Raw genomic sequence first — 20706 nt, 5'->3', positions numbered from 1 at the left:
AAGGGAACTTACTGGGAATATGAACTCCCAGCAACAGCGACTATGAGTTGGGAAAACAGTTGGTATTTTTCTTTGATGTAAGTGTGAAGTTTGTGTGAGGGGGATCATGTGATTCCATTGTGATGTCAGTGTGCAGGGAGGGGATCATTTGATGTCTGTGTGATGTCACAATGCTGCAACATGCAGCTGGTAGGTGCTCAGCTTGGATACTGTCAGTTGGTGTTTATCAATTGGTAGTGTCAGTTGGTCACACCGATTGCTACTGATACCGACATAGCGATTCCCTGCTGAGAAACTCACATTCTAGCATCTCGCGGGGAGATTTATTTATTTATCATTTGTAAGTACTTGCCTATATATGTATAGGGGGATTGTTGGGGGGCTGTTAGTGTTTTATAATACTGAAGGGAACTTACTGGGAATAAAAACTCCCAACAACTGACTATTATTATTAAATTGTTTTCCTCAGTTATAAAAACCTTACTGTAAAGTGTTGGGGCTTTTCTTTTCTTTGTACAGTAATTACATATATTTATTATAGTGTCTAAGCCAAAATCACTGGTGATTTTCAGATCTATGCTTTTGTTTTCTAACTGATTGGTTGCTATGGGCAATATCACAAGCAATGTTGGCTTATACACTATAATAAATATGCCCGTTACTGTACAAAGAAATGAAAAGAAAGGCCCCAAAACCTTACAGAGAAATGTTGGGAGCTTTATATTATTGTCTCTGTACAGACAGTGTTTAATAGAGCTTTGGTGCCCCTTGATTTAATAGTAACTTGGGCTTTCTTTATATACAGTATAAGTGTGATTAAGGAGTAATATCCATGGGATTATGAGTAGGGGATAAAGGTAATATTATAGGGACATACAATGTGATCCAATACAATCTTCCGTACCCTGCATGGTTTAGAATTTGCACCTACGCTGACTTATTCCCATTGTCCATCCATATTATCAGTTGAACGTAAGGCCAATACCTATAGTGGTGTAGGCAGGACTGACAGGAAAGTAAGGTCTATACAGTGCAACTTTATTCAGCCTTCCCTTATCTCTGTAAGTGCCTGAGAGACCATTCAATAGGGAAGCAGGTTATTGGGGCAGCCATTTCCAGTTGGCTCTGATAATATATTAGGGATAGGATTTGTGGTCTCGGCCTGGTGTATGGGGGTCTTTTGATAGCTCATTGGATCTTTACTTTCAACTGCTAGTTTATGGTATATTTTTTATGACTAAAAGCTGACATAATCAACTCTGTGTGTTTATTCCGCAGGAATTTCAACTATGTTTAAAAGAATTAATAAATGTGTTCAAAGAATTCGCAATTTGTTTCGAAAGAAGAACAAGGTAAGGCTGCCGAGACTTCTCTCTATAACATTAATGGGCTGATATATCAGTTTTCGAGTTTGTGAATTTGAGTTTGTTTTTCTAAATCGAATATCAAATGGTCACTTATTTATTAATATTGAATAAAAAACTGAAATATCTAGAATTTATGAGCTCTAATAACTCAAAAAATTTGAGTTTGAGAATACGGCCTGACTTTGCCCATGGGTTTTTTTGCACTTAATAAATACCAGACATTCAAGTTTTTAAACCATAATTCAAATTTGAGTTTTTTTAAGCTCAAAAAAATTACGTTGAGAAATAAGATTAAACTCAGCCATTGATAAATCCCCCCTAAGTAAAGAGGGAGGGACATAAGCTGGGGGGTCTCAGCCTACACAGGGTTTTGCGATTGCTCATTGGTTCGTATGAAAGCCAATAGACATTGGGATCTAGCTGAATATCTGTAGGAGAGTTTGGTTGCTGAGATATACAAACAGTGTAAGGAATGACTAACACCAATTTTTTCTTTTTATTTACAGGTTCAACCTTTAATCTCCGAGGCGACTGTGAGTCAGCCCTAGGGCGCCTTTTTTTCTCTTTTTGTCTTATTGTTTCACCTTAATGCATTTTTAGATATTTTTAACAACAATATATATATTTTTTTACATTTAGGAACCAGAGAACATTTACGTGCCTACCCCTGTGCACCTTTTCCAAGTGCCACAGGTGAGATTTACAGAAGCACGTACTGAGAGAGAAGAACCTATTGAAAATGTGATAGAAACGCAAGTAGAAAGCGTGAAAGAAAGAGTGGAGGAAACTATAATAGAAAGCAAATATCTTCTCAATGTGATTGCTGAGGACACTGAAGATGATTCTGACCATGGAGAGGTCATAGAGAAAGAAGCAGTGTCAAGCTCATCAGAAGATGAAGCTGAGAATCCTCCAGGTACATTCTTTATACAATTCCTCTCTCCTTCAGTTTAGTTATACTGTGTGTAACCCCAATATATCCCCAGCCCAAAGCTACATGCACCCTGCCCAGTAACACTATAACGGCCCCTTTGTTTCTGCACATAGAATATAGTGTTACATATGCACTCAGCTGCCCTGTCTTATAAAAGTATGGGATCCGTTATCCGGAAACCCGGTATCCATAGAGCTCCGAATTACAGAATGGGTATCTCCCATAGACTTTATTTTAATTAAATAATTAATAATAAAACAGAACCTTGTACTTGATCCCAACTAAGATATAAATTAATCCTTATTGGAATAATCCTATTGGGTTCACTTAATGTTTAAAGTATGGAGAGCCAAATAACCGAAAGATTCCTTATCTGGAAAACCCCAGGTCCTAAATATTCTGGATAGCAGGTCCCATACCTGTATATATATATATATATATTTCCAAACCTGCATGCCACCATCCAATTAGTTAATTATTGTTGCTGCTACACACATGTCAGGCCTAGACAATAAAGCTGTGTGAGTACACCTGATTAACCAGCTATTGTAAGCTCAGTATATAAATAAATAGGTGAATAAAATCACATAGCTAAATACAATTATATTAGTATAAAGTGTTTTGTGCATTGTTAAAACCCTGGGCAGGATCAAACCACCCTCTTCTGTGTATGATGTATTTAGCCATTCTGTTCTAACATTACCTGAGCCAACGTTACTTGTACCTGAGAAGAACATAATGTTCATTATACATATATTTTTGTTTGATTTTTGCAGGCACAGATACTGAAGCGGTTGTGTTCCCTTCAGATGCCTCTACTAGTGCCTCTATGGGATCTAATTCTGTAAGTACCTTTAACTTAATTTCTCTTATTGAAACAGTAAAGGGTGTGAATTACTTTGATTAGACCTCTCTCCCAAATCTTCCCCATGTAGCTTCACTGATATTCTGTATGTGATTCAGCTGATCTTTATATATTTCTCTTTACAGAGCTTTACAGATGATCCCATCATGATTGAACCAAGCCCTGGGGCAATACTAATTGCAGTACAAGAAGCCAAGACATTTTCAGGTACAATATAGGATGGATTGCTGGTTTTTATTATGCTTATATAAATGGACATAAATCCCTATACCCTATACCTTATGTGGCACAAACTCTCAATTTTATATCTATCTAATGAATGTTACTTACTATATTTTGATTCCTTGTAGATGAGCCTAAGCCTCTAATGTCTGGAAGATGTTTCCTTATGGCTTCCCCGGGCAGTGAAAGTACATCAATATCAATAACGACTTCAGGAAGTGAAACTTTATCACAGACTGAGAATCTATCAGAAGAGTCAGAAGAAGAGAATGGAAAGACCTCGGAATTACAGTCTGACCATCTGGTAGAAGAGATGAATATGACTAGTGGGAATGTCTCAGCATTATCGGATCTTCCACAAATGTCAGATAAAAGAACAGACAGTGATTTCTATTGCTCAACTGTAAGTATAATGTCTATTATATATGGAAACCCGTTATCCAGAAAGCTCAGAATTACAGAAAGGCAATCTCCCATACACTCTATTATAGTAAAATAATTTTAAATTTTAAAAATGATTTTCTTTTTCCCTATAATAATAAAACAGTACCTGTACTTGATCCCAACTAAGATATAATTACCCCTTATTGGTGGTAGAACAGCCCTATTGGGTTTATTTAATGGTTAAATGATTCCCTTTTCTCTGTAATAATAAAACAGTACCTGTACTTGATCCCAACTAAGATATAATTACCCCTAATTGGGGCAGAACAGACCTATTGGGTTTATTTAATGGTTAAATGATTCCCTTTTCTCTGTAATAATAAAACAGTACCTGTACTTGATCCCAAATAAGATATAATTACCCCTATTGGGATTAATTAATGTTTAAATGTTTTTTAGTAGAGATCCAAATTACAGAAAGACCCCTTATGTGGAAAACCCTAGGTCCTGCGCATTCTGGATAGCAGGTCCCATACCTGTACAATAGAAATGCTTTGCCATCAGACACTGCAAACCTGTATCTAATATGTAATGTGATAGACACTATTTTGCCCTAAATACTATGATTTTATCTTTACAGGATTCAAGGAGAAGCCTATATGAGCAAAATACGCCTTCAGGTATAGTATATGTGTGGTTTATTGTTTATATTATACATTACACAAACCCATACTCTATAGAATCCAGTGTAGGGGGGATTATAATATTTCTTTTAATTTTTCAGGATGTCCTGTACCAGCAAACAGTCTGGCAGGTGGATCTGTTATTTCAGAGAGAGAGTCAGAGAAAGAAATAAGTTCTGTTAAACTTAATGTAAGTACCTAATAGTAAATTACTAGCTACAACATAATGGTGAGACTATAAGAATATTTATATAATAGAATTACTTCCAGTCTGAATTGACCTTTTCCCAATGCATCTGAATTAACAGAGTCTCTTTTTGCCCTTTAGCTTCCTCGGGCTCCACAAAATTCTATGGATTTAGTCCAACCCCCCCAGGGAGGGGTTTTGGCAGAGAGACTGGAGACTGAAGGTGCATATGGATATCAGCAACCTGTGTAAGTAAAGCTAAAACTTTAGTATAAAACATTATTGGCCCTCAGTATTTAGTGTAATTGCCTTCAGTGATACAATGATACAGGGCCAAACTTTATATTCTTCTTTATTTCTTTCAGTTATCAGCAGACCTCTATGATCCCTATTGAGGATTTCCAGTTCCACAAATGGCTTGGCCAAGGAAATTTTGGAAAGGTGAGTTACTGATCCCTAATTAAGATCGGACTGTTTATTGGAAAATTCAGAGAAGCTTTATTGACTTGCTCTCCTTTCAGGTCTTTATGGCAGAACATAAGAAGACAGGGAAAAAGGTTGCCATTAAAATGATGGAAAAGCTACAAATCTGTTGCAATCAAATGACAGAAAGGTTAGTAAATGTTGTATTTTTTACATATAGGGCTGCATTAGTTGCACAGGGCCTGAACTACATTGGTTCAGTTGCTCGTATTTACCAATCATTTAGTTGCTTTTAATTTTTCTGATGAAAACAAATTCTTGATTGGTTTAGGGCTCTGGCACACGGGGAGATTAGTCGCCCGCGACAAATCTCCCTTGTCACGGGCGACTAATCTCCCCGAACTACCATCCCACCGGCGAAAATGTAAGTCGCCGGTGGGATGGCACACGCTGCGCCGGCGATTTCGGCAAATTGCTGAAAATTCCTGCGCGAGGCAACTTCGGTGATTTGCCGAAATCGTCTGCGCAGCGTGTGCCATCCCACCGGCAACTTACATTTTCGCTGGTGGGATAGTAGTTCGGGGAGATTAGTCGCCCGTGACAAGGGAGATTTGTCGCGGGCGACTAATCTCTCCGTGTGCCAGAGCCCTTATATGGATGCAGTTTTGCACCTATGTTAGTAAATCAGCCATAAAAACCATTATTGGAATCACTTTTGTAACTTGCTCCTTGCTGGTTGCCTTTTTTTTCAGCCTTTTCCTGGAAAGGGACATTTTAAGATTGTCGAGAAACTCCAGAAACCCTTTCCTGGTTAGTTTGGTCTGCGCTTTCCAGAGAGAACATCACGTGTACATAGCGATGGAGTTTGCTGCTGGGGGCAGTTTGGCTTCCCACTTGGGCAACGGAGCCCTCCCCCATACAAGCACTTTGTAAGTATTATTGGGCAAGTTATGGCTTTGCACCCCACTTATAATTTGGCAGTGACCCAACCACTGGGGGGGGAGCCATAAATAGAACCTATAGGTTCTTCCTCTATTTTTAAACTATGGCAGTAAAATGTGGCTCTTTACAGCCAAAATGGCTCCAATACTGAGATTTCTTTTGTTTTTTCTTTGCAGATTTTATTCAGCCTGCATTGTACTTGGAATTAAGTTTTTACATGAGAACCGAATCGTCCACAGGTAAATACTAGAGAGAGAGTTTAAATGATTTATATACAGAGTGGCTGAATGTGACCAGGGGACTGTTGGTATTTTACTACATTCATATTCTGGGAGATGTTAAAGGGGAAAAATACCCTCTTTTTATAAATCAGATTGGACTCAACAAAGACAGATCTCTTTCATCTACAAACACACTGGTGCCTTATACACTGTTTAACATAAGCCTAACTGATAACTGATAACACTGGGCTGATAATGGACACAGTCTATAGGTGGCCATACACGTGGCGATCCGACGATGTTTCGTACGACCATCGGTCGCACGAAACATCGTAAGATCCGCCACACACCATTCAGGGCTGAATCGGCAGGTATGGAGGTAGAAACAATAGGATTTCTACCTCCTTCTGCCGATTCAGCTCTGAAGGGAGAATTTTGGTCAGGCGCCTTCTATGGCGCCCGATCAAAATTTTCAAACTTGTCCGATCGGCGAGTCGTCCGATATCGGCAGCTTCCTGCGATATCGGTCGACTCGCCGACATGCCATACACGCACCGATTATCGTACGAAACGAGGTTTCGTACGATAATATCGGTGCGTGTATGGCCACCTTTAACCGTAAAGGTGGCTATACACGCACCGATATTATCGTACGAAACCTCGTTTCGTACGATAATCGGTGCGTGTATGGTATGTCAGCGAGCCGACCGATGTCGCAGGAAGCTGCTGAAATCGGTCGGCTCGTCGATCGGCCAGGTTAGAAAATTTTGATCGGGCGCCATAGAAGGCGCCTGACCAAAATTCTCCCTTCAGAGCTGAATCGGCAGAAGGAGGTAGAAATCCTATTGTTTCTACCTCCTTACCTGCCGATTCAGCCCTGAATGGTGTGTGGCGGATCTGACGATGTTTCGTGCGACCGATGGTCGTACGAAACATCGTCGGATCGCCACGTGTATGGCCAGCTTTAGGGTTATTGGGACTGGTCATTCTCTGTTGCATCTGCTAAGAAACCAGTAACTGTACTGATCATTTTATTTCCTTTATTGCAGAGATTTAAAGCCTGACAATATTGTTATAGACAGTGCCGGATATGCGCAACTTGCAGATTTTGGACTGTGCAAAGCAGGTAAGTCATCCTGGTCTAAGTGTAAAACATATAAGGGACTGATCCAAGCATTTTACCAGGGCAAGGCTTGTACTATATGGTATTTTACTCTGAATGTAAAGCTAGGTTAGCTTTTAGCTCATGAAAACCAAAGTGTTTATCAAGTTTAGTATTAAAGGGGTCGTTCGCCCTCAAATTAACTTTTTGTATGTTGTAGAATAGCCCATTTGTAGCAGATTTTCAATTGGTCTTCATTTTTTATTTTGTATAGTTTTTGAATTATTTGCCTTCTTTTTCTGACTCTCCCTAGGTTTTAAATAGGGGTTAACTATTGCTCTGTGAGGCTACAATACTGTTATTGTTACTTTTTATTATTTATCTTTCTATTTAGGCTCTCCCCTATTCATATTACTGGCTTTCAAATCATTGCCTGGTTGCTAGGTTAAATTTGACCCTACCAACCTGTTGAACCAAAAGCTAAAAAAAAAAAAAAAAAAAATACAAATAAAACAATACAAACACTGATTGCAAATTGTCTCAGAATAGCACTCATGTCATACTAAAAGTTATTATAGGTGAACAATCCCGTAAGGGGACTCCCTTCTCCTGAGGCCTCTAGATGTTACCTGCACATTCAATACAAAATACCAGTTGATCTAACACAGTGTCACTTGTTCTACAGGAATTGACTTCAGAGATGTTATGCCCTACCCATGTGGAACTATAAGTTACTGTGCCCCTGAAATGTTTTCAGGAGAGGGCTACAAAAGAACCGTGGACTGGTGGTCTTTAGGTGTAATCATCTATGAAATGGCCGTCGGCAAGGTGAGTAGAAAGCATCCATGAGTAGATTCCATAAGGGCCGAGAATGATTGTCTATTTCATCACCTTATTCTATTGCAGAGAATAACATTATAAATATCTCAGTCTGGTCACTGACAATGTCTCCCCAGTGAAATATCCCTTACCTCCTAAATTGTTCAGCATTAATGCCCTAGCCACATTCTTATTAGATCATCACTAATAAAACCCATTGCCCCTCTGTAGCACTATTATCCTTTTCTCAGAATGTTTGGGTTGCTAATGAGATATCTTTCTAATGCCACAGATGCCCTTCCACGGAAATAAGGAGGTCTTGCTTGATAGTATTCTCAATAAAGAACCAGAATACCCAGCCGGCCTGGATGGTGGAACCAGAGTGATAATAAAAGAGGTGAGTTGCTCAGTGATATTGCTGACTTTTGGGCTGGACTATGGGCCTTTGTGTAACTATAATCATAACTATAATGTTTGTTTGTGTAGCTTTTAGAGAAAGACCCTGAATACCGGCTCGGATCACTAAGAAATGATGGTGAAGAAGTGATGAATTTTAGCTTCTTCAACGTAAGTTGATCTTTATAGACATGTTTCAGGGCAATGTTATGGCGCAATGGGGCAGATTTCCCCAGTCATAACTGGGAGGCAAAGAATATATTATAGTGGGTGTCTGTGTAGAATAGTTTCCTATTGCTCTCATTATTTAGCAACAAAGTATTCAATATTCAGTAGAAGGTAAATGATCATGTTTTTGTATTTGTAGCCAATAATGTGGAACGCGCTCATGGCCAAGCAGATTCGCGCTCCGTTCGTCCCGAGCCAAGATATCGTGCAGAGCAAAGCTGGAAATGATGGGGCTATTGTAACCCCCCACAACTGCACGAGTAGGATTTCCCATTTTACACAAAAGGCCTTTATAGGATTTGATATGTTGCCAGAAGACTCCTCATAATGATGATGAGGATACACTGATGAACAAGATATGCTTGGGGAGACAAAGGATGGAGGATGGAGGACTGGATGGAGGATGGAGGAGTGGATGGAGGATGGAGGACTGGATGGAGGATGGAGGACTGGCATGCCACTAGTCTGACTGGAATGCCACTAGTCAGACTGGAATGCCACTAATCAGACTGGCATGCCACTAGTCAGACTGGAATGCCACTAGTCAGACTATAGAGAAAGACGCTGAAGACTGGGCTACCCCCCCAGCGAGACCAGCCATGTACCCACCACTGCCGTCAGGATGAGCCTGGTGGTGAAGAGCCCAGCTGGACTGGGCCTACCTGGGCTTTTATTATGTATTTAATGTAATATCAATATAAAATATATTGTATATTATACAAAAAATGTGATATAAAATATATTAAAATAAAAAAGTATTATAAATGATGTTATATATGGAGAATGTTTTCTTAGTTTCCATTTGTCTCCTTTTCCTCCTCAATCTTCTGTTTGGCTCTCTGCTTGGCCCTTTTCCCTTTTCCCTTTGGCTGTTGAACCATTAACGACTTCTATTGTACCATATTTCCTCCCCTCTAACCCTTCCCCAGTCACTGCTCCTATATTCTTCCCTTTCCCTGTGCCTTTTTCTTACCCCTTTTCCAGGGGCGGATTTTCATTAAAGGGAAACTAAACCCTGCCGCACAGCACTGCCCAACCAAACTTTACTCAGGTGTTTCACAGCAAAATCATCTTAGGCCCCCCCCCTAAACTTTGGGAATAAGTCATGTTCACAAACATACTGGAACCAATTATTAGTTACTTTTCCTTTTCTTTTTTAATACAGGAAATCTGCCCTGTAGTCACATGGCTCCCCTGTTTCCCATAGAACATCACTAACATTAGACATACATGTAATGCTCATTGGAATGCTTGCCAACTCAGAACCACCAACCATGGCTGCCTGCCATGCCGGCCACCTTCTGCTTCTGGTGGGCAAGTGAGAGCAAAAGCGTAATCCTTTACACTCCTGGGACCCCTGACCCAGAAGGTTACAAGCATTCCTCCACAAGCTGTGACTGCATAAACAACCCCCCCTATTCCACCACTGGTTGTACACAATGGGTGGGACGATGCTCCTTGGTTTCCAATAGGTAACTGGGACCGCCTTTTCCTCCTCCTTTCCTGCTACTAGCTTTCCCTACCTAATGCCACGTCCTGTGTGACGTTCCCCCCCTACCAGTCCTAACCTGTCACGGCTCCTGTCACCTTAAACATATGGAGCCCCCATCCCATCAGTTCACTTGCTGGAGAGGTGAGGAACATTGGGTGCTAGTTAGGGCTGCCACATTTTGTGGTGGTTATCTCCGAGCAGGGAGGCAGGGCGTGATTGTGGGGGCGGCTATGATGTGGCGATAGGTCAATCTCAAAGATTCCTGTCCGGTTTTCCAAATTAGACAGGTGGTTTTGACCCGGAAAGCCATTCCAAAAAACAGGTGGCAACCCTAGTGCCAGTGCTTAAATGAATGTTATGAGGGCACCACTCACACACACAGTTCCAGTCTCTCTTCCACCAAATAATCAGATCATTAAGCTGCAGAGAGGAGAATATTTGAAATAATTGATGTGACCCAGTACATTAGTCTTCCCTTCAACAGGACACTTGGTAATTGGGATGAATTATTGGCCTGGGATGTTAAGGGTCCTTCAGTTTCCCCATAAGCAATGATCTATAAATCCCATAAATAGCATGTATAAAGAAGGCCAAGGATATAATGAAAGATTTTGTATCAGTATTTTACATGCAGCGGCTACTTACTGTCTGTTACCTGACATTATTCAGGGAGGAGGATTCATAAATATATATATTTTTGAAATATTTAAAAATAAGCAATGCTTTCATCAAATGTTATAAATCCATTGGACTTGCTTGAAGTCTTGGCTTCCAGTCATTTGGCTCATAAAATGCCTCAGTAGATCCTCCTTTTGTCTCTTCAGAGCCGTGAATTGCTTGACTCCAGCACAGGGCTGGTTTATTAGGGGTTTCGTGAGTTTAGTTTAGTCGACTTTTAAAATTAAAAAAAGAGAAATTATAGGGTTTTATTAAATCTGTCCCTTAATGTTTGAATTTAGTTTTTTCTGTGAGTCAAAATTGTGCAAAAACTCCCAAATGCAAATATGGTTTTTACCCCCCCAGTATATTTCCTTTTGGTCCTTGCATTATGCTTAGAGCAATTTATTGCCCATCAAGTTCTCCTCTAGATCTGACTTACACATGGAACCTTAGAACTAAGCCCTAAAATGAATGTGCCTAAAGATTATATATCTTATAGACTAAACTTACTGCACCAGCATAAAGGTTCAGCATCTTAACAGCGTCAGTGATCCAGGATTTCAAACTTGTCCCAGGAGCTCCCCATCTTGGAACGTTACATAGTTACATAGGGTTAAAAAAAGACCAGAGTCCATCAAGTTCAACCCTTCCAAGTAAACCCAGCACCCACAGCCTATACTTACCAATCTATACACTCACTTACATAAACTATATATACAAACACTAATACTAACTGTAGATATTAGTATCACAATAGCCTTGGATACTCTGCTTGTTCAAGAACTCATCCAGGCATTAACAGAATCTGCCATTACAGCATCACTAGGAAGGGCATTCCCCAACCTCACTGCCCTCACCGGGGGGTACCCCCTACCCAACATTCCCCGGCAGGGCATTCCCCAACCCCCTCACAGCCCTCACCGTGAGGAACCCCCTACCCAACATCCCCCGGCAGGGCATTCCCCAACCCCCTCACTGCCCTCACCGTGGGGAACCATCTAACCAACATCCCCCGGCAGGGCATTCCCCAACCCCCTCACTGCCCTCACCGTGGGGAACCATCTACCCAACATCCCCCGGCAGGGCATTCCCCAACCCCCTCACTGCCCTCACCGTGAGGAACCCCCTACCCAACATCCCCCGGCAGGGCATTCCCCAACCCCCTCACTGCCCTCACCGTGAGGAACCCCCTACCCAACATCCCCCGGCAGGGCATTCCCCAACCCCCTCACTGCCCTCACCGTGAGGAACCCCCTACCCAACATCCCCCGGCAGGGCATTCCCCAACCCCCCTCACTGCCCTCACCGTGAGGAACCCCCTACCCAACATCCCCCGGCAGGGCATTCCCCAACCCCCTCACTGCCCTCACCGTGGGGAGCCATCTACCCAACATCCCCCGGCAGGGCATTCCCCAACCCCCTCACTGCCCTCACCGTGAGGAACCCCCTACCCAACATCCCCTGGCAGGGCATTCCCCAACCCCCTCACTGCCCTCACCGTGAGGAACCCCCTACCCAACATCCCCCGGCAGGGCATTCCCCAACCCCCTCACTGCCCTCACCGTGAGGAACCCCCTACCCAACATCCCCCGGCAGGGCATTCCCCAACCCCCTCACTGCCCTCACCGTGAGGAACCCCCTACCCAACATCCCCCGGCAGGGCATTCCCCAACCCCCTCACTGCCCTCACCGTGAGGAACCCCCTACCCAACATCCCCCGGCAGGGCATTCCCCAACCCCCTCACTGCCCTCACCGTGAGGAACCCCCTACCCAACATCCCCCGGCAGGGCATTCCCCAACCCCCTCACTGCCCTCACCGTGAGGAACCCCCTACCCAACATCCCCCGGCAGGGCATTCCCCAACCCCCTCACTGCCCTCACCGTGAGGAACCCCCTACGCTACTTCAAATGGAAGCTCCGTTCCTCTTATCTAAAGGGGGGGCCTCTGGTGCGCTGATTGTTTTTATGGGAAAAAAGAACCCCCCCTATCTGCCTATAATCCCCTCTAATGTACTTGTACAGAGTAATCATGTCCCCTCTCAAGCGCCTCTTTTCCAGAGAAAACAACCTCAACCTCGAAAGTCTCACCTCATAGTTTAACCCTTCCATCCCCTTTACCAGTTTAGTTGCAGTCTCTGCACTCTCTCCAGCTCATTAATATCCTTCTTAAGGACTGGAGCCCAAAATTGCCCCCCATACTCAAGGTGAGGCCTTACCAGGGACCTATAAAGGGGCAAAATTATGTCTCATCCCTTGAGTCAATGCCCTTTTTATACAAGACAGCACTTTATTTGCTTTAGTAGCCACAGAATGACACTGCCTGGAATTAGACAACTTGTTATCTACAAAAACCCCCAGATCCTTCTCCATTAAGGATCCCCCCAACACACTACCATTCAGTAGATAGTTTGCGTTTATATTAATCCTACCAAAATGCATAACTTTGCACTTATCAACATTGAACCTCATTTTCCAGTTTGCTGCCCAGTTTTCCAATTTTGTCAAATCGCTAACCCTATCCCTTATTACCCCTTCCAAAAGCTTTCCTACTACCGATGTCAGACTAACAGGCCTATAGTTTTCAGGCTGAGAACGGGATCCCTGTTTAAATAATGGCACCACATTAGCAATCCGCCAGTCTCTCGGCACCATGCCAGACCTCAACGAATCCTGAAAAATTTAGTGAAGAGGTTTGGCAATCACAGCGCTCAGCTCATTTAATACCCTGGGATGAATCCCATCCGTCCTGGACCTTTGTTTACCTTTACATGTTCAAGTCTCTTTTGAATTCCCTCCTGAGTGAGTTGTATTATTGGACGTAGAACACAAGATTTTGCTTTCATTAGTTACGCGCATTGGAGGAAAATGCTGTTTTTATACTCAGATTAAGGGATATTTGTGCCGGGATCGTTTACAGCTTTTAGGATTTGAAGCTCCCATGAGTCATAAGTTTATATTATAGTTTTGCTGATTCCGGAGGGTTCCTGGGTTTGGCTGAAAGAGACAGCCACGTATCATTGTCATCATTATTGTACAGCGCTGCGGAATATGTTGGCGCTTTATAAATAAATGTTAATAATAATAATAATAATAATAATTAAATATTAACGCTACTCTAATATTTCAATTAATACTCATTTTCATACGGAAACACCAAGGAGCATTTTCTCGTCAAAATATCACATTAATCCCATGCAGACCCCCGGCACCAGTTTGGATTTGGGTGATTTTACAAAAAAAAAATTGAAAATAAAAAAATAAATAAAAAGCTTAATGACACATTGAAAGCCCAATTCTAGCACAAAATGCCAGTTCTGCTCTGTGTTGTGCAGAAGATTTGGGGGGTTTCAATGCTAAAACCGCAATGTCTAAACAACTAAAATCACCTCCCATTGGTGCCCAGGGGAATCACAAGCAGGGGGGGGGTTATGTTATGCTTGAAAATGCGCCCCTGTAACTGACAATGCATATGGGCATACTTGCCCTTTTCAGCCATGGGGGGTAAGTGGTCTAATGCTGGGGCACTTTGGTGGGAATGGTTTGGGGGTAGAGCAGTGGCATGGGGTAGTTTAACCAGATCTCAAATAAGGGCTCTTACACAAGCATTTACTTGTATGTTCCCCTGCACTGTATCTTTCATATCATCTCAGCCACCTAAACTGCACTACTTACTGCTGCCAACTGGTTCCAACAACCCATAAACCTATGTAGGAAGGGAAAGGGGTTTGTTATGGAAGCCCCATTGGGTTAATTCAGCCAAGGACCGGGCCTGTTTCTCCATTGGAAAGTGAAGCTGTTTTCGTCAGGTTGAAGAATTCACTGGCAGTTCTGAAGTTGGCCAAGGGTGTCAGGTATTACCCAGTCTTTATAACAGGGGAGTCACCATGCAATTGGTCTCTTTGTACTTCTACTTCAGGAGGGAGTGGGTGCTGTTGATCAGCCTGAGGCACGAGGACTTTGTAAGGGAGTGAGGTAGGAAAAGGCCTAGTAATTGAGAGCTGTCTCCAAGATAACAAGAGCCTGAGAGACCCCATGAATGAAGAGCAGTTAGTGCATAGCCGATCTCCTCCTATAGTACAGTCAGGGCTAGTGTGTAAGAGCAGCTCTATGTACCACCCAGGAGAAGTAGTGGGGTGTATTCCCCAGGTACACCTGTCCTTTCCCATTCCCCCCACTTATACACAATCTGTCATTCTGCCCCCAGAGGGCAATAACAATATCTGTTTGCTTTCCCACCTGAGTATTATGCGCTTCCCAGAGAAACGCTGCTCTCATTCGGCTGAATACTGGGATTGGGCTCTTACTGGATATACTGATAAATGGATCATGGTTCTTAAATGTCCAACAATGCTCTCAGCATGTTAGGAAATCCATTTTCCATTAAAAATAAAGTACAAAGGCCCCTGTAAAAGCTACTTTTTATAACTTATAAATCAATCCTTCCCCTGTCTCTCTGATCAGTTTTCTGAAGGGATGGGAGGGGCCTAATTTGAACCTGACACACTGAGAACTTCCTGTATGCTGACATCATCACTCCCAGGCTTTGCCCTTACTTGTTTCCTATTGGACCAATTAATTGGTTGCTTGTGCGCTCTAACCAGTTGCATAAACTGAAAGCTCATTGGTTAATTTCTCCCTTGCAGTGACACAGACTCAGCATATCCCATATATAATATACTGTTATGTTAGATTTGCAGCTCTCTGTCTCTAAATTACACTGTTTGCATAGCAAATAATTCCCTCTGCCATTTAACATTTTATTCTTGAACCAACAAATGTATTTGTAGCTGTAATATTGGTGTGTAGGCGCCATCTCAGTGCCTTGTGCCTGAGTCTGAGCTTTCAGCCGGCGCTACTCATTAGAACTGCTTTCAGCTAACCTATTGTTTCTCCTACTCCCATGTAACTGGAGGAGTCCCAAGCCGGACTTGGATTTCTTGCTATTGAGTGCTATTCTGATACCTACTGGGAGCTGCTATCTTGCTCCCTTCCCATTGTTCAGTTGATCGGCTGCAGGGGGGAGGGGGGGGATATCACTCCAACTTGCAGCGCAGCAGTAAAGTGTGCCTGAGTCTGAGCTTTCAGCCAGTGCTACACATTAGAACTGCTTTCAGCTAACCTATTGTTTCTCCTACTCCCATGCAACTGGAGGAGTCCCAAGCCGGACTTGGATTTCTTACTATTGAGTGCTATTCTGATACCTACTGGGAGCTGCTATCTTGCTCCCTTCCCATTGTTCTGCTGATCGGCTGCTGGGGGGGAGGAGGGGGGGGATATCACTCCAACTTGCAGCGCAGCAGTAAAGTGAGACTGAAGTTTATCAGAGCACAGGTCACATGGCTGTGGCACCCTGGGAAATGAATAATATGGCTAGCCCCATGGGAAAAACAGATTACAATGCAGGATTCTGCTGGAGAAGCTCTATTAATGTTTACCCGTGACAGTATTCCTTTAGAAACCTCAGTCTGTAACATTCCGGGGGTAACGCTCTGGGGGTACGCTAGCGATAAAGGCAAGGGGGAACTTACTTTTTCCACATAAGAAATTTGCATCAATGTTTAATTGGTGTTTATTTAAATCACACAGTGGGCTCCAGAATGTAACTGGTACATTATATCATAAATATCTGTATGCTGAAACAAAATTGGCACGGGCCGTTCTTCTGTCTGTATGCCCTATGGGGGCACGTATATACATGCTGTTACTTTCCCATCCAATTGCAGAGCAGCTGTGGGAACACACCCACCGCCCCCAGGGGCACTTGCAACACAAGCCGCAGTGTTTACGTTATTAGACGGAGATATTATGCAAACCTCACAGGCTGAGTGCGCAACTGATACAGGAACCCTGCAACTGAACAGCAAGTTAGCCAACCAGTAATCTCCAACCATCAAATTAATTTGCCTTTATCCCCCTTTTATTTGTGTCCTTCTGGCCTTGTGCCTTTATATGGGCACAGAACCCCTCAGTGACTGCTAATATCCTTATCATTTACAGTAGGGGGTACAGTATCCCTTATAATACATGAGTGATACTCAGAGTTCCCTGTATAACTCAGCCTGCAGCCTTGTGCCTTTATATGGGGGGCACAGAACCCCTCAGTGACTGCTAATATCCTTATCATTTACAGTAGGGGGTACATTACCCCTTATAATACATGAGTGATACTCAGAGTTCCTGTATAACTCAGCCTGCAGCCTTGTGCCTTTATATGGGCACAGAACCCCTCAGTGACTGCTAATATCCTTATCATTTACTGTAGGGGGTACATTATCCCTTATAATACATGAGTGATACTCAGAGTTCCCTGTATAACTCAGCCTGCAGCCTTGTGCCTTTATATGGGCACAGAACCCCTCAGTGACTGCTAATATCCTTATCATTTACAGTAGGGGTACATTATCCCTTATAATACATGAGTGATACTCAGAGTTCCCTGTATAACTCAGCCTGCAGCCTTGTGCCTTTATATGGGGGGCACAGAGCCCCTCAGTGACTGCTAATATCCTTATCATTTACAGTAGGGGGTACATTATCCCTTATAATACATGAGTGATACTCAGAGTTCCCTGTATAACTCAGCCTGCAGCCTTGTGCCTTTATATGGGCACAGAACCCCTCAGTGACTGCTAATATCCTTATCATTTACTGTAGGGGGTACATTATCCCTTATAATACATGAGTGATACTCAGAGTTCCCTGTATAACTCAGCCTGCAGCCTTGTGCCTTTATATGGGCACAGAACCCCTCAGTGACTGCTAATATCCTTATCATTTACAGTAGGGGGTACATTATCCCTTATAATACATGAGTGATACTCAGAGTTCCCTGTATAACTCAGCCTGCAGCCTTGTGCCTTTATATGGGGGGCACAGAGCCCCTCAGTGACTGCTAATATCCTTATCATTTACAGTAGGGGGTACATTATCCCTTATAATACATGAGTGATACTCATAGTTCCCTGTATAACTCAGCCTGCAGCCTTGTGCCTTTATATGGGGGGCACAGAACCCCTCAGTGACTGCTAATATCCTTATCATTTACAGTAGGGGGTACTCCCTTATAATACATGAGTGATACTCAGAGTTCCCTGTATAACTCAGCCTGCAGCCTTGTGCCTTTATATGGGCACAGAACCCCTCAGTGACTGCTAATATCCTTATCATTTACAGTAGGGGGTACATTATCCCTTATAATACATGAGTGATACTCAGAGTTCCCTGTATAACTCAGCCTGCAGCCTTGTGCCTTTATATGGGGGGCACAGAACCCCTCAGTGACTGCTAATATCCTTATCATTTACAGTAGGGGGTACATTATCCCTTATAATACATGAGTGATACTCAGAGTTCCCTGTATAACTCAGCCTGCAGCCTTGTGCCTTTATATGGGGGGCACAGAACCCCTCAGTGACTGCTAATATCCTCATCATTTACAGTAGGGGGTACATTATCCCTTATAATACATGAGTGATACTCAGAGTTCCCTGTATAACTCAGCCTGCAGCCTTGTGCCTTTATATGGGGGGCACAGAACCCCTCAGTGACTGCTAATATCCTTATCATTTACAGTAGGGGGTACATTATCCCTTATAATACATGAGTGATACTCAGAGTTCCCTGTATAACTCAGCCTGCAGCCTTGTGCCTTTATATGGGGGGCACAGAACCCCTCAGTGACTGCTAATATCCTTATCATTTACAGTAGGGGGTACATTATCCCTTATAATACATGAGTGATACTCAGAGTTCCCTGTATAACTCAGCCTGCAGCCTTGTGCCTTTATATGGGCACAGAACCCCTCAGTGACTGCTAATATCCTTATCATTTACAGTAGGGGGTACATTATCCCTTATAATACATGAGTGATACTCAGAGTTCCTGTATAACTCAGCCTGCAGCCTTGTGCCTTGGCTCCAGCAGGGCTAGAGGGGCTACAGAATGTTCACCCAACCACTCTATTTATCTCTTGCTTTGCCCTTAATGAACAAGAAGAATAGGAAAAAGCAGCCGCCAAAAGTGAAAAAGCACTTTCCGTGAATGCCTTCAGAATGCCTTCTAAAAATACATGAAAAGGTCAAAAATAGGGTCTGTCGCCTACGTTCTCAGCGAGGGAAATGATAGGCGGTTATTGGGGGTGACAGCTGAGCTGAGATTGCTCTGACAGAAGTGCCAGCGAGATTTGCATGAAACGAGCCAAATGATGGGTATTGCGGTTGCACTGGATCCCTCCTGAGACTGCAGTATGAATTGGAGATAATTCCCCTACTTACATTCTCTTTGTTTGTTAATGCGCCGAGACTCGGAGCTCGTCTGCTTCCACTTCAATTAGGGTTTTTTCTTACACAATAAATTTGAAGTGGTTTGTTATAAAAATCTCGAAATGATTGCGGGATAAGCGCTTATTCACTGAGGCCTCAACCTCCCGAAATGTCAGGATCACGAAGGCATCGAACTCAGCCTTATGGGGCTTGTAAAATTTGCCCTATGTGGGTTGCACCATTCGCCCTATGTGGCTTGTACCATTCGCCCTATGTGGCTTGTACCATTTGCCCTATGTGGGTTGCACCATTCGCCCTATGTGGCTTGTACCATTCGCCCTATGTGGCTTGTACCATTTGCCCTATGTGGGTTGTACCATTCGCCCTATGTGGGTTGTACTGTTCGCCCTATGTGGTTTGCACCATTCGCACTATGGGGCTTGTAACATTCGCCCTATGTGGGTTATACCAGTTGCCCTATGGGGCTTGTACCATTTGCCCTATGTGGGTTGCACCATTCACCCTGTGTGGGTTGCACCATTCGCCCTATGTGGGTTGCACCATTCACCCTGTGTGGGTTGCACCATTCGCCCTTTGTGAGTTGCACCATTCACCCTTTGTGGGTTGCACCATTCGCCCTGTGTGGGTTGCACTATTCGCCCTGTGTGGGTTGCACTATTCGCCCTGTACAGGTTGCACCATTCGCCCTATGTGGGTTGCACCAGTAGCCTTATGGGGGTTGCACCATTCGCACTGTGTGGGTTGTACCATTCGCCCTATGTAGGTTGCACCAGTAGCCTTATGGGGGTTGCACCATTCGCCCTGTGTGGGTTGTACCATTCGCCCTATGTGGGTTGTACCATTCGCCCTATGTGGGTTGCACCAGTAGCCTTATGGGGGTTGCACCATTCGCCCTATGTGGGTTGCATCATTCGCCCTTTGTGGGTTGCACCATTCGCCCTGTGTGGGTTGCACCATTCGCCCTGTGTGGGTTGCACTATTCACCCTATGTGGGTTGCACCATTCACCCTTTGTGGGTTGCACCATTCGCCCTGTGTGGGTTGCACCATTCGCCCTGTGTGGGTTGCACCATTCGCCCTGTGTGGGTTGCACCATTCGCCCTGTGTGGGTTGCACCATTCGCCCTGTGTGGGTTGCACCATTTGCCCTGTGTGGGTTGCACCATTCACCCTATGGTGCTTGTAACATTCGTCCTATGGGGCTTGTACCATTTGCCCTATGTGGGTTGTACCATTTGCCCTATGTGGGTTGCACCATTAGCCTTATGGGGGTATACAGCCCTGTAGCTCCATGGCCTTTGGCTGCTGTTGCCTCTCGTCATGTTCTGTGGCTCTGGGTGGGTGTAACGTGCTTCCTGGCTTAGAGAGCAATGGCAAATATCTAATTAATTCAGGCTACACCAGTTAAATAAATGTCAACAAGCCTTGTTGTTCAGATATAATTCTGTTTGATCAAACAAGAGAGACCTCTGTCGGCTGCTGCCTTTCCCTTTCATCTA

The 20706-nt window shown here is 43.5% G+C and overlaps 2 protein-coding genes across 2 annotated transcripts; both read left to right on the top strand.

Annotated features, from left to right (window-relative positions):
• Nucleotides 1-1276: 1276 nt before the first annotated feature.
• LOC116411625 lies at nt 1277-4823 on the top strand. Its single transcript, XM_031904305.1, has 8 exons — nt 1277-1352; nt 1874-1900; nt 2007-2283; nt 3078-3145; nt 3292-3373; nt 3517-3791; nt 4413-4452; nt 4557-4823. Exons 1-8 carry the CDS (start codon nt 1290-1292, stop codon nt 4655-4657), a joined length of 933 nt encoding a protein of 310 aa, XP_031760165.1. The 5' UTR covers nt 1277-1289; the 3' UTR covers nt 4658-4823.
• LOC116411623 (serine/threonine-protein kinase N2-like) lies at nt 4808-9177 on the top strand. The gene is made up of 10 exons (XM_031904296.1): nt 4808-4890; nt 5008-5083; nt 5164-5255; nt 5818-5994; nt 6184-6246; nt 7278-7354; nt 8016-8158; nt 8442-8546; nt 8636-8716; nt 8913-9177. Exons 1-10 carry the CDS (start codon nt 4808-4810, stop codon nt 9099-9101), a joined length of 1086 nt encoding a protein of 361 aa, XP_031760156.1. The 3' UTR covers nt 9102-9177.
• Nucleotides 9178-20706: the final 11529 nt, after the last annotated feature.

Source organism: Xenopus tropicalis, chromosome 1, assembly GCF_000004195.4.
Source record: "Xenopus tropicalis strain Nigerian chromosome 1, UCB_Xtro_10.0, whole genome shotgun sequence".
NCBI classification, from domain to species: domain Eukaryota; kingdom Metazoa; phylum Chordata; class Amphibia; order Anura; family Pipidae; genus Xenopus; species Xenopus tropicalis.
This window is presented reverse-complemented; position numbering and strand designations above follow the sequence as displayed.